At 40.8% G+C, this 12,855-nt stretch overlaps 1 protein-coding gene across 3 annotated transcripts in view; it reads right to left on the reverse strand.

Annotated features, from left to right (window-relative positions):
- Positions 1 to 12,855, reverse strand: part of TPD52L1 (TPD52 like 1) — a 61,522-nt gene that overhangs the window by 8,726 nt on the left and 39,941 nt on the right. For 2 of the 3 annotated variants that reach the window (XM_052781161.1, XM_052781163.1), the window contains exons 4-5: positions 10,010 to 10,111; positions 3,290 to 3,304 (exon numbers count right to left, since the gene is read on the reverse strand). In XM_052781161.1, coding sequence (XP_052637121.1) covers positions 3,290 to 3,304; positions 10,010 to 10,111 — 117 coding nt within the window. The remainder of the gene's footprint in view (positions 1 to 3,289; positions 3,305 to 10,009; positions 10,112 to 12,855) is intronic. The other variant, XM_052781162.1, reaches the window with a different exon arrangement.

The raw sequence follows: 12,855 nt of genomic DNA on the forward strand, positions 1-12,855 counted from the left end.
CAAGAGGTTTGTGGAACCAGAGAGGCAGCTCTCTCAGCTGCAGCAGTTGCTGTCCCCATCCCTCTAGGACATTCCACCTCCCCTGTCACACCTCAGCATTACCAAGGGTAGAAAGCTGTTTTCCACAGCTCTCCTCCAGCTCTTCTTGCAACATTTCCCTCCTCAGACTCCCCAGCAGCAAGAGCATCGGAAGGTTGGCAAGCGGAGGACGGAGCTTCTCCATCACTCAGAGATCTTGCACACTTTTAACCCTGCAGATGGACACCCACTGTAACCGCTTGACTTACATTCTCCCACCTGAACCACCAAAGCCAACTCTGCCATCATAGCATCACCTGTTCCCTGCTGCTGGGAAGCATCAGGTCTGTTCTGAATATGAATCTTTATTTGAAGTGTAAGAACTGTCCATAAGTACATTTAGATCTGAACACTGTAAGTAAATTGTGCACTGCAAGGGTATGTATTGTTTCAAAAATTCATGCGTGGCTACTTTCAGTGTTGACTGACAGCTGCAGCCTGGTCTGACGGAGAACAGTGAGAGCTTTACTTCAAGGGACACCAACATTTGGCTGCAATCAAGCAAAGTATGATTATAGCATTAAAAAAAATGAAAGCTTTCATATAAACAGCACGCGTGTTTGTTCTAAACTATACAAATTCAGGGCAGCACTGTGTCCATACTCACACAAAATCAGAAATGGGGGCGGGGGGAAGAAAGAGCTATTTGGCAAGCAGGTGGGACAGAGATCTTACATGAACTGTTTGCTGTTGTGTATATTTTTAAGAGTTCTGCTAAGCTCAGACAGACAAGAACTGACAGCAGACAATGCAAATGTTTCATGTTCAATTTTGCACATCATTTTTAAGACTTACGAAAGATTAGCCCAAACATTTCACAAGTGCAGCAAATCTTTAACAATCCTAGTTAAATTAAACAAGCATGCTTGCCATTTTAGTCTTGTAACACATGAAAAATAGGCAAAAATAAGAGTTTGGAAGTATTTCAGCATCAACTGCTCCTCTTCTAATAGCAAAACATTCCAAATATGAAGGTTTAAGTAAGAAGATTACATTGTGCCAAATTAAATTCACACAGCTGAGGGATGGCATGTGACAGACAATCTGAATACTAAGTGTATATTTTATTGAGTTCATCTTTTAATTTCTCTAAAGAGGTAAGGATGCAAGTTATAGGAACAGTCACAACATCTTCTTTTACTAGAAGCCTAAAACATTAAGCTTTTTTATAGATATACATGCCTGTGATGGTGATCAGTGCGCAGGCAGAGAACAGAGATCCTTTGTGACAAACATCGCTAAATATTACACTTCGGTGTCATGTCAGAGTGAGATAGGAAGGTCAATCTATGCCCCACTTTGAAGTTTTCTCAGTGAAGTAAGAGTCCACATTAGGATCACTTAACTGAACAGAAAAATTGTTCTTGAGCTGTCCTGTGCACTGGCAATGCTACGAGGCCAGAGGGACTGCAGGGGATTTGGGGCTGTTCAGCCCCTCTGGTGGGTGAACTGACATAAAGCCAGACAGCTTATAGAATCTTCCAGCACGCATAAAATTGTACTGGGTTTGTGTGGCAAGATTTTCGTAGCAGGGGGGTTACAGGGGTGGCTTCTGTGAGAAGCTGCTGGGAGCTTCCCCCATGTCCGACAGAGCCAATGCCAGCCGGCTCCAAGACGGACCCGCCGCTGGCCAAGGCCGAGCCCATCAGCGATAGTGGTAGCGCCTCTGGGAAAACAGATTTAAGAAGGAAAAAAAGTTGCTGGGACAGACAGAAACGGCAGCTGGAGAGAGGAGTGAGAACATGTGAGAGAACCAACCCTGCAGACCCCCAGGTCAGTGCAGAAGGAGGGGAGGAGATGGTCCAGGTGCCGGAGCAGAGACTCCCCTGCAGCCCGTGGGGAAGACCATGGTGAGGCAGGCTGTCCCCCTGCAGCCCAGGGAGGTCCACGGTGGAGCAGATCTCCACCTGCAGCCCGGGGAGGACTCCATGCCGGAGCAGGGGGATGCCCGAAGGAGGCTGTGACCCCGTGGGAACGCCGCGCTGGAGCAGGCTCCTGGCAGGACCTGCGGATCTGTGGAGAGAGGAGCCCACGGAGCAGGTTTTCTGGCAGGACTTGTGACCCCGCGGGGGACCCACGCTGGAGCAGTCTGTGCCTGAAGGACTGCACACCGTGGAAGGGACCCATGCTGGAGCAGTTCGTGAAGAACTGCAGCCCGTGGGAAGGACCCACGTTGGAGAAGTTCATGGAGGACTGTCTCCCGTGGGTGGGACCCCACGCTGGAGCAGGGGAAGAGTGTGATGAGTCCTCCCCCTGAGGAGGATGAAGCGGCAGAAAATAACGTGTGATGAACTGAGCGTAAGCCCCATTCCCCGTCCCCCTGTGCTGCTGGGGGGGGTTGGTAGAGAATCCGGGAGTGAAGTTGTGCCCGGGAAGAAGGGAGGGGTGGGGGGAAGGTGTTCTGAGATTTGGATTTATTTCTCATTACCCTACTCTGGTTGATTGGTAATAAATTGATTTAATTTTCCCCAAGTTGAGTCTGTTTTGCCTGTGATGGTAACTGGTGAGTGATCTCTCCTGTCCTTATCTCAGCCCACGAGCCCTTTGTTATATTTTCTCTCCCCTGTCCAGCTGAGGAGGAGAGCGATAGACTGGCTTTGGTGGGCACCTGGTGTCCAGCCAGGGTCAACCCACCACAATCATACACTGAAGTGCTTTACAGCCTCAATAAATTCAAGCTCTAAATATAAAAATGCCCTTTAATCATGTTAAGAACTTAGCCTACTATTGGAAATTTCACCAGGACTCAAGACTTTTAAAGAGTCACTGTGTACGCTTCATGACTAACATACGTTTGCTTTCTTGAAGAGGAGGCAATTAAATACTTCATACCATCTTTATAAAACTCTGGTGGCTGAACAGAATTTTTCCTGAGTATTTGTTGTTTATGTTCCAACCTCCAACAGAAAAGATAGTTGAGAGAATGAGATTACATATAAATAGGTTTTCCCAAGAGCAACATCTTTTGAATGGGTTCATTTGAATTTGAGACTAATCTACTCAAGAGCAAGGTAAACTCACTGTAGCCACTTAGTCCAGTCCTTTCCTCATTATACTCACCGTGCTGTAAAAATGAGGCATTACAGTTTAAATAGCATATGTTTTTATCATATATAACGATGCCGAAAGGAAAGAGGTTACTGCATTACATTCCATAAAATAAATCCTGTCAAATACAGAGGCAGTATTCGAGGAGATTAACGTGTCTTACCCAATTGAATGCGATCTGTGGTGGATGCACAAGGAAAGAAAAGCAAGAGTTAAAAGTATTACGGAAATGTAACAAAAATATACATATATGTCTGTGGCATGTCAAGCTGCCTGAGAAAAATAAATCATTTGCACTCAAATCTTGATGCAGGAATTCACACAAGAATGTGGATCAGTTGAGATTCCTTCAAAGCAAAAAATTTCACACACTCCTTCACTATGCAATCACCTATTCTGTGTGCAACAAAGAACAGAAGTTTTGTCTGCTAAAACTTTGTGTTCTCTTCATTAGATCAGATTTAAACAATGTTAACTGGCTTTCCTCCCAAAATCCTACCTTAATCTCATTCAATTCCAGGTGAACTGGAATTGTACATGTATATCAGCAGCAGTCTTTTTTCGTTCTGGATTTCTTAATCATCTCTCAGTTGAGAAGGGTATGGAAGAAATAAAGGGCTTTTAATTCATAAAATGACATTTTCTAACATACTTCTTCCTTGTTGAAAACAATACTTGAAACACTTTGACACTGTCTTCCAGCTCACAAGAAACTTAATTAAGGCAGCAGAACTGGGAGAGGCACGCTGATATACAATATTCAAAGGATGTCATTAAGGTTCGAAAGTCGACAAATGATGAGGCAGACAGCCTCTCCTTCATCTGTGTGTTATTGATGTAGTCTTTAATTACAGACCACTTCAAGGGAACACCTGCCTCATGCAGTGAGCCAGATAGATGGTGCACACTTAATTACCATCTCTTCAATACTTATTTTTCACGTCCTTTTTCAATGCGTGGTGTGATGCATTACTTACTGCACAGTATTCATACCTTGCTCTGAAGAAAAGCATTGATTTCTTCAGGGTTATTTACAGGGCTCATCATCATGTATATTGGTGCTTCTCAAACCTTCATGGATTTATCTTCACAACACATTTCTGCTTAGACCAGCTTAAGTAATACAGTTGCCACAGGTAGCCTCCTTTTTTACTACCTGCTGACTCCCAGTAACAGCCACCCCCTTCTCCATGCTAACACAGATACTTGTACAGCCATACAATAACGAAATCTGTGTTACTGCAGAGCTACAAAAACCAGCACAAATGAAGGGGCGAGCGTCAGTAGAAATGAGAGAAAACAACTGCTTCACCCATCAGCAAAAGAAATGCTTATGAAATTACGTTCTGAAGCAAGACAGTATTACTATTTCCTTTATAGGGGGTATCAGAGACACAGAGGTTTAAGAATGGTAGTTATGGGTATGACAGCTACAATATTTCAAGGAATTCAGCTCCCAATGAGTTCAGCAACAGTTTTAAGTGCCCAGAACATCTCTAGATCACAGAAATCCTGGAAATGCACAGCAAAAGGCTGTACAAAAAATTCCACCTCGACCACAACAGAAAAACCCAAAAAGGCACAACAGTAAAGGCACAGCAAATATCAACTCCCACAGCACTAAAGCAGATTAATTACACCTGAGCCATCTCTAACAGATATTGGCCTAACCTGCTTCTAAAAACTTCCAGTGAGAGAGATTTCACAGCCTTCAGAAATAACCTGTGCCCCTGTTCAGCTGCATTTGTGAGCCACTAGCCTAGCACTTGCTAGGCCCTTATCTGCAAAGCTGGCTGGTCAGTGCTCCCCATTTCTGCTTTTGATTTTTGTTCCATCTGTCAATAAAGCACCTTACACTTTCCTACACCGAATTTTATTTTATCATTTTAAATAATTTTGAATTCTAATCCTGGTGTCTGAAGTGCTTGCGTTCCCTCCCACTGCAGTCATCTGGGGATTTTAAGTGCACACATGATGCCATCATCTAAACCAGTCATGAAAATCCTGAAGAGTAACAGACTCGGGACAGATGCCTGCAAAATCCCACATTATGGTGAGCTACTGAGACCTACTCTTTGAGTATAATTTTCCTATGCCCTCTTCCTGCTAAAGCACTAACACCTAAACTGTATTTCTCTAGTTCTGTGAAAACAGTATGGGCAGCCTTAACAAAGTCAAGCTCTATCCCATCTCCTGCCTCCCCTCCGTCCTCTATGACAGGTGCTGTCACAGTTCAAGATAATTGCTCTTGACAAACCCTGTTATGTTTTTGCCATCATGCTATCTTCTAGACACGTAGAAAGTAACAGGTTAATGCCTTCCCCCAGAATCTGCTTTGTATTTCCCAGAACTTCCCTCGGCCCTTTCCAGAGGGATGAACTTTGCCTTCCTCCACCCCTCTGGGACCTCCTATGCCTTCTGTGCTGATTCCTGTCATCTCTGAGGGGCACAGTTAACAGCCACAGTCATGCCCCCGAGCTCTCCCTCTCTGCAGTCTTTGGTCTTTCCATACGTGCCTTCCAACTCCTGGCAGGAATGAGGCATTATATTAACTTCATTCATCTTGAGAGCTGGCTCATCCCAGGCGCTGAATTTGAAAGGGGTCTGTGTGATCATGTCATTAAAGAAAATGTATGCGACAGTTGAATGAAGGATGTATAAAGCAGTGTAACTGCTGATATCCTGATTTGCATGCATGCCTTTGTCAGCTTAATCTTGAAATGCATTTACCTGTGTAGTAGTAATGTATGTGGTAGTGTGCCTGTTGTAGTGTAGTGTCCATAGTTTCCTTTATTTATTTATTTAATTTTTAAAGCAAACAAAAAAAATCAGAAAATCTCCCACTTGGTATCACAACTTATTACTAAAAAGGCCATCAACAGGGCTGAAACTCTTAGATCCACACAGACAGCTGCAGAGCAGTCCAGCAGTATTGCATAAAAAGATCCAAATTTTATCACTATGCAAAGCAGCAAGGGATAAAGACCCTAAACTCCGTATCACATCTGTACTCTACATGGCAAGAGCCATGTTGAAATGTCAGAGTGTAACCTCTATTTTTGAGCCCCTGCTATTGCCCTATGAGTGACTTGGGACTCTCCTCTTCCCCTTTCCCTTCCTTCTCCATGTCAGAAAATGTTAAAGGAGACAATATGAGCTGGGGGTGGAGGGGAAACAAAAAATCCTGATGGCATATCATTAATCACAAGAGCTATTCACGAAGAATCTATTATCTTAACTATATTACTAGTGCCTGATTTGTATCCCAAAGCAAAGGTGTGTGTATACTGGTTTTATATGCATTTCTTGCATTCCTAGTAACATGATAATATTAAATAGAATGCATTACAACTGTAAAGAGACCTTACAAGCACTAATAATTAATACAGCATTTAGAAGATGTAAAATGCTAATGATTATTCGTGCACAAAGTAAGTTAGAGAGTTGCAACACTGGGAAGCTGGGCTGGGGATGAAAGAGAAGCACAGCAGCTGCATCAAAAGCACTTAGTCTCAAAAGGGTGGCTTCTCTGTTCTTTAGGACACATGGAATTTTGTCATTTTTCTTTCTTTCTTCTAGATTTCATCTTCTTGAACTCTAACACAGCTAAATAGCACATTCGGGGGAGTCAATCTGGCCCATTTCTGAAATATGATATTTTAGGAAATATTTTTAGACATAGTCCAGGGTGAAATATCTTTCAGGTTATTAATTAAGACTCTGCATCTTCGGAACAGAAACATATTTGTTTCATGTGATGCTCTGCACAGTTGACATAGCAGGCAACCTGGAAAACAGAATTTTGTTTCACAAAGGCGGCAGGCTTCAATATTTAGAGTCAGGCTGACTACAAACCCTTTCAAAATCACTATCACCACACACAGGGGGTGAAGGCCAAATACACCAGACTGCTGAACATACAGGGAATTATGACGATCATCTGGATTTTAGAAATCAGTTTCAAGTGTCTGTTCTGAATAAAAGCAGAACAGGGATTTGCATCTGGATGCCATTGGTGACTATTAGCCTTAATGCCTAACCAAAAGAATTAAGCTAGAGTCTGATGTGTGTTTAAATCAGCATTGGGGGGGGGGGGTGATAATCCATATACTAGATCACTGAAATAAAATTATTTGGATTAGCAAAAAGCCCAGCAAACAGTAAAACAAAGACTGCATGCCTCCTTACAGCTTACTCCCTCAAACACAGCTGGGATTGGAGTGGGAGAGGGGAAGATTTTTAAGATCAGGTTATTTAAGTGATAAGGTTTACAGTGTGACCCCACACAGAACTGCACTTGCCCAAGCTGAGCCACGATCTTAGGCCAGGTTTGTTGCCGAGAGAAGCATACTGACCATTACTCCAGACTGAGGATGTTCAGCAGATGCAGAAGGCCCAAGTCATGCCATGCTTTATGTAACTACAGGATATTAGCTATGCTGCTTGCTGCTTCATCATCAAGTATCAAGAAAACTCTCCTGAGAACTTAACTGAAAACAGTAGGTGTCCACAAAAAATGGCAGCGCTGGTAGTTCACATCTTCCTGAAAAGTTCCCAACCAGGTTCAAGGTAATAATTTCAATCAAAGAAAGCTACTAGAAACAAGCTTCTTGATTAATCAAAATGCTTATGGACTTAGCCTCTACTTTGAGCCCTTGGCTAAAGGGCTAATGGGATAAATACCACCCATCTGCTTTCCAAGCCCTAGTCAGAAGCATGATCGCCATGGGGGTGGGGGTTGATACTGATAGGTAAGACAAAGGAATTTGGTAACAGTGATTAATTAAGGGAAATATTAAAGAAAAACATGCTCTATTACAGTGAAGACATTTCTGCCTTTGCAGTTAATCTCACACCCTATGCAAAGCACAAGCAACAGGACCTGAGAAGTACTGAACTGTCAGTCATCCTTCCGTCTATGATCAAGAGCCAGCGTTCAAGGTATCGGCACACCAACTCTTTGGTCACTGCTGTAGGATCTAAAGCATGGAAGCAGCAACATGACCTGTTCACTGAGCAGTGGGCTTTTTTTTTTTTTTTACAGGAGGAAGTGTTAGGAAAGAACAGAAAATGAAATGGAGGATATGTTGGTGCCACATGCAGCACACGCATCTCATGCATTTCTCAAAAATACAGAATACAACTATAAATGCAGGGAAGGCAGGAAGAATAAACAAAGGTAGGAAAAAGGCTTGTGAAAGCAACTCATGCAACTGGAGCCTCAGCCTGGAAAAGAGGGAACTGAAGTGAAATACGATAAAACCACAGGAAATCATGAGTGACATGAAGGACAGCAGAAGGACTACACTCACTGTTTATCGTAATAGAAGAGCCAGAAGGCATCAAAGGAAAGACCAGGGAAACTCAGAATAGGGAATGAATGAACAAACAAACAAACCACACACTTCTTTACCATATAACTATCTGTTCATCTGAGGAGACACGAGGTGTTATGAATGCCAAAAGTTCATACAAGTTAACATAAATTAAAAGAAAAAGAAAAAAAGATAAATTCATGAAGAAAAACCCTTCAAAGACTTTTAAATGAAAGCTCAAACCTCTGTTTTAGAAAGTTTTCAGCTCTCAGATTGCTGAAAGCTAAAAAAATGTACTAGGAAAATGCAACTGCATGCCTCCTTATTCTTATATCCTTTTATAGGCATATACTACCTATAGATGTTTAACTGTATCGAGTCAAACAATTCTTAGTTTATGTTCATACCCTGGCTGCAAGTCGCTCACTAGATTTCCATTTTAAACTGCAATGTGGAAAAAGACACTGTAAAGCAGATCATACAGTGATGAAGATTTTCCTTTTTTAGTTTCACCTAGAAAAACAGTAGTACTTCTGTAGAGGGTTTATTAAGCTGTATGTAAAAGGTAGGTATAAAGGAGTGACTCTAAAGATTTCTTAAGATTCAGATTAAAAAAAAAAAAAGTGGAAAAAATAAGTTTTAGCTGCCAAGAACTATGCTTCAGCCATTTGCAGCAAAAAAAACCCCATATATATTTGAAATACTGTAAAATGGATTCAAACAGATCTTAGGATATGGTTACCTCATACATTACAAAATGACCAAAAAAGTGAGTATATACCAATATCTCTAATAAATGAGACCCTAATTCTGCAGCTTAAACAACATATTGTAGAGTTACCCATGTCCATTTATTTAATCACAAAAAATCAACTCCCTGAAACACTTGAGAAGTTCTGTAATCCTGCTACCAAGCTGAAAACTGAAGTGCTGGTTTACAGGGTACGATTTCTTCATTTATGCTCTCATTCTGAGGAACTTTAAGATCAACACTTTCAAAGATACATCAACAATATAAAGCCTGACATTTAAGTTGCATTTAAGTGACCATTTTTCTCCTGACCTTAACTCCTGTTACTTTCATCGTATCTTTTTTCATACATACAACTGCAGAACAAAACTTTGCCTTTCTACATCTTGAAAAAGCTGATAAAAAATAACTTGAAATATTTTTTTGATTTATCTTTCTACAAGCAGCTCCAAGGCAGGCTTGTTTTCTTCAGATGATGTTGGTCTCCAGAATCCAAGTATGAATAAAATTGGGTTAATAAAGATCTAACAGCTATTTTTTGTTCCATTTTACTTGTACTTTTCCTTGAGCTTGCAAAATTATTCCAAAGGGATTTCAGACTGCACTTTTTTTTTTTTAAACCAGGACTCAAATAAGAATTATATCTTCATTCATTCTTATCCCTTCTTTTTGGTTGACACCATGAATGTCATAAAATACTCTGACTACAAACTACTTGAACCTTTAAAACACTAATGTAGAAGGAAAGGAAGAGCTGACAGATGACTTATACTTTTTGTCCTCAAAATAAGACCAGAGAAGCAGGAGATCCCTGTACCTCATATCTCCAAACTTCTTGCTGATAGCAGTTCCTACATTGCTGATAGCTGCTGTTGCTTTTTGTCCTGCATGGCTCAGGGTCTCATGTGTTTTCTTGTAACTGGAAACAAAAAATAGAACAGAAATAGTGGTAAGTATTAAAAAAAGAGAGACCAGAATCCCCTGCAATTAATCCCCTTTTCCCTTATTTCCACATCTTAAGGTCCCATCCACTGAAAGGGTAAGAAACATAGTAACTGCAGCACAAAATGAATTACAAAGATGCCCACTTCTGCACAGCTTCCTAAGTGCAGTTTAATCGTAATGTGAGCAAAACACTCTCCAGAGCAATCCTTCACTGTCTCTCTCCCCCTTGCAGATAACATCCCCTGAGCAGGTCAGCGCAAGCTGTTTAAAAGCAGAGTGCAGTGATTTGTTGAATACCTGTTTGATACAATTTCTGTTTACAGAAGATAATATTTACATCAAATAAGCATTCTTGCAGCAGACACTGACTTGGTAGCAAAACCTCCTGACTTAAAGCACAGAAGAGAATCAGGACATACACAACTCTGCTGTTGCATGCGTACCCATATTAGGTACATTTAAAAGATACACTTCAAAATGATGTGTTGATATTTCAAATTAGACAAAAATTCATCAAACCTGTTTCCATCTGTTACAATTTTACTTTTTTAAAATTTCTTTAAAGGAAGAAGGTTTTGGGAGAGACAAAGAAACATGAAACAATCTAGACAGTGAATATATATTCTTAATGGGACTGAATCCTTTTAGACATCATTCATTTCACATATAGCATACACATTCAAACACAGAATCATCTTAATTTACTAATCCAGAATATATGCTCTGACCCACATAGGCCTTTCAGTACAGTTAAGTTGCATTCTCAGAGTAATCAATAAGCTTTTCTGCACAGATGCTTTTTTGCTGAGTAAACTAACGCTCAGCATGTCAGAGGTTTCCTTCCAAGCAAATTATCTGATACTCCCAGTGACACAGACAAGCTCAGAATTAGAAGTACAGACCTAGTAACAAAAGGAGAGCACATTACAATCAGTCTTGTATCCTGTGGTGTCCGTTGGCAGGCAAGAACCGAAGAAATGATCATGAAAAATACAAAAATACAATTCCACTGGTTCTAATTCTCCTTTAAACAAAATCTGTAAGATTGCTAATGTGTACCAAAATACACCGGAGATTAATAAAAAAAAATCCCACTGCCTAATTCCTGAAACAGAGTATTTTCTTCTTACTTTTAGGTATATGAAAGCAATATAACTTTGTGGAGGCAGGAGGGGAAATCAGAGAAGATTAACATTTGCAGTACGGCACATCACATTTTACGTCAGGTCCTTCTAGCCCTAGCAGTACCTATTGGTGAAAGTCCTCTGTTGAGGACTGTGCTTTACAAACCACAGGTTAGAAGGCAGATGCTCTATTCTTTCAGACAATATTCTATCAACAATTAATTTTCCCCAACACAAGTATTTTGATTTATGTTCCTAAGCCACAAAATACTTCCCAGACTACTGACCTAACAAGTTCTAAAACTGCCAAGTGAAACGGCTCCTTCTATGAAGGTGCTTGTTTCTGTTTTCACTGATTAGCAAGGCAGTCTACTGCGAGCAACTTAAGACTAGGGTACCAAATCTCTAGAAACCCAGAGTTAGATAAGCTGAATCAATCACATGCACAATGTTGAATGACAACAAGGGCTAAAACATTGGGACAGTGACAGAAGCAGCACAAATTTTAATTAGAAAGGAAGGAGCATGGATTATGCCTGTTTTATTTATGCTGGTGGAATACAGAGAAGACTGAAAAGATTGTTTTCACTGGGTCTCCTTTCTCCTCAGCCAGTCTGTCCCTGGATGTTGCAAGACTGCAACATTCTTACTTCACTGAGGCCTCATTCTCTAGCTTAACTAGTTTAATAACTCCGTCATTCTCTTGCTGTCAGTGGACATACTCTCATATAAACTAGAGTGAGATGAGACCCTAAAATAGACATTAATGATGCTTCAGTCAAACTATGAGCATGTAGCTTTTTGATAAGCATTGCCTATGGAAAAAAAAATTAAAATCAAATATTCTAATGCCTGTGGCATACAAGCCTTTAGACATTTTCCTAACAGAGAAGCATCCTAAACCATTCAGCACAGGTGGAATTTTGCTGATGACTAAACGAAGGCCAAGACTTGACTTCCATGTCTAAAATGTCCTTGGTAGCAGAACCTATTTATGTACAGGTTGACTGTACATAGTAAAATACTTTGCAGATATCCTTCTGAACTGATTTTTTGAAAAAGACACCTTGGAGTTAATTTTATTCACAGGCATATTTAGCTTTATGACAAAAGATCTCCATGTCTTACCTTTCTGCTGCAGGTTCTTCACACTGTGTAAAACTGTTAAGAGAACAGTCCCAAATGCCCCATGCAGCAGACAGACTCAACTTTAATTGAGAAACATTAGAGTCCCCTATGTATTTCTGAACATTACAATGGTCAGAACACACGTGGCTGAAATGACACTGATTTTGGCATTCCAACTAATATTGTGTTTTCTCTGTAAATCCCATAAACCCAACATCCCCCCCAGTATTTCCACTAGCAAGGAAGACACAGAGACTGCATTTACGTTCCTAATGCTTTCGTCATTATGCAACAGCGTAAATCCAGCTAAGACTGTTACACAACTGGTCTTTTTTCAGCACCAACTGCAGCAAAAATGACCTTTGACATGAACCCCTCCTCCTTTCAGCAATGCTGAAGAAGAGCTTTAAGGAACAACAAAATAACAAAGGTAAAAATGCAGCGTGACATGCAATGCCTGGCAGCA

The sequence above is a fragment of the Harpia harpyja genome, chromosome 3 (genome assembly GCF_026419915.1).
Source record: "Harpia harpyja isolate bHarHar1 chromosome 3, bHarHar1 primary haplotype, whole genome shotgun sequence".
Classification (NCBI taxonomy): domain Eukaryota; kingdom Metazoa; phylum Chordata; class Aves; order Accipitriformes; family Accipitridae; genus Harpia; species Harpia harpyja.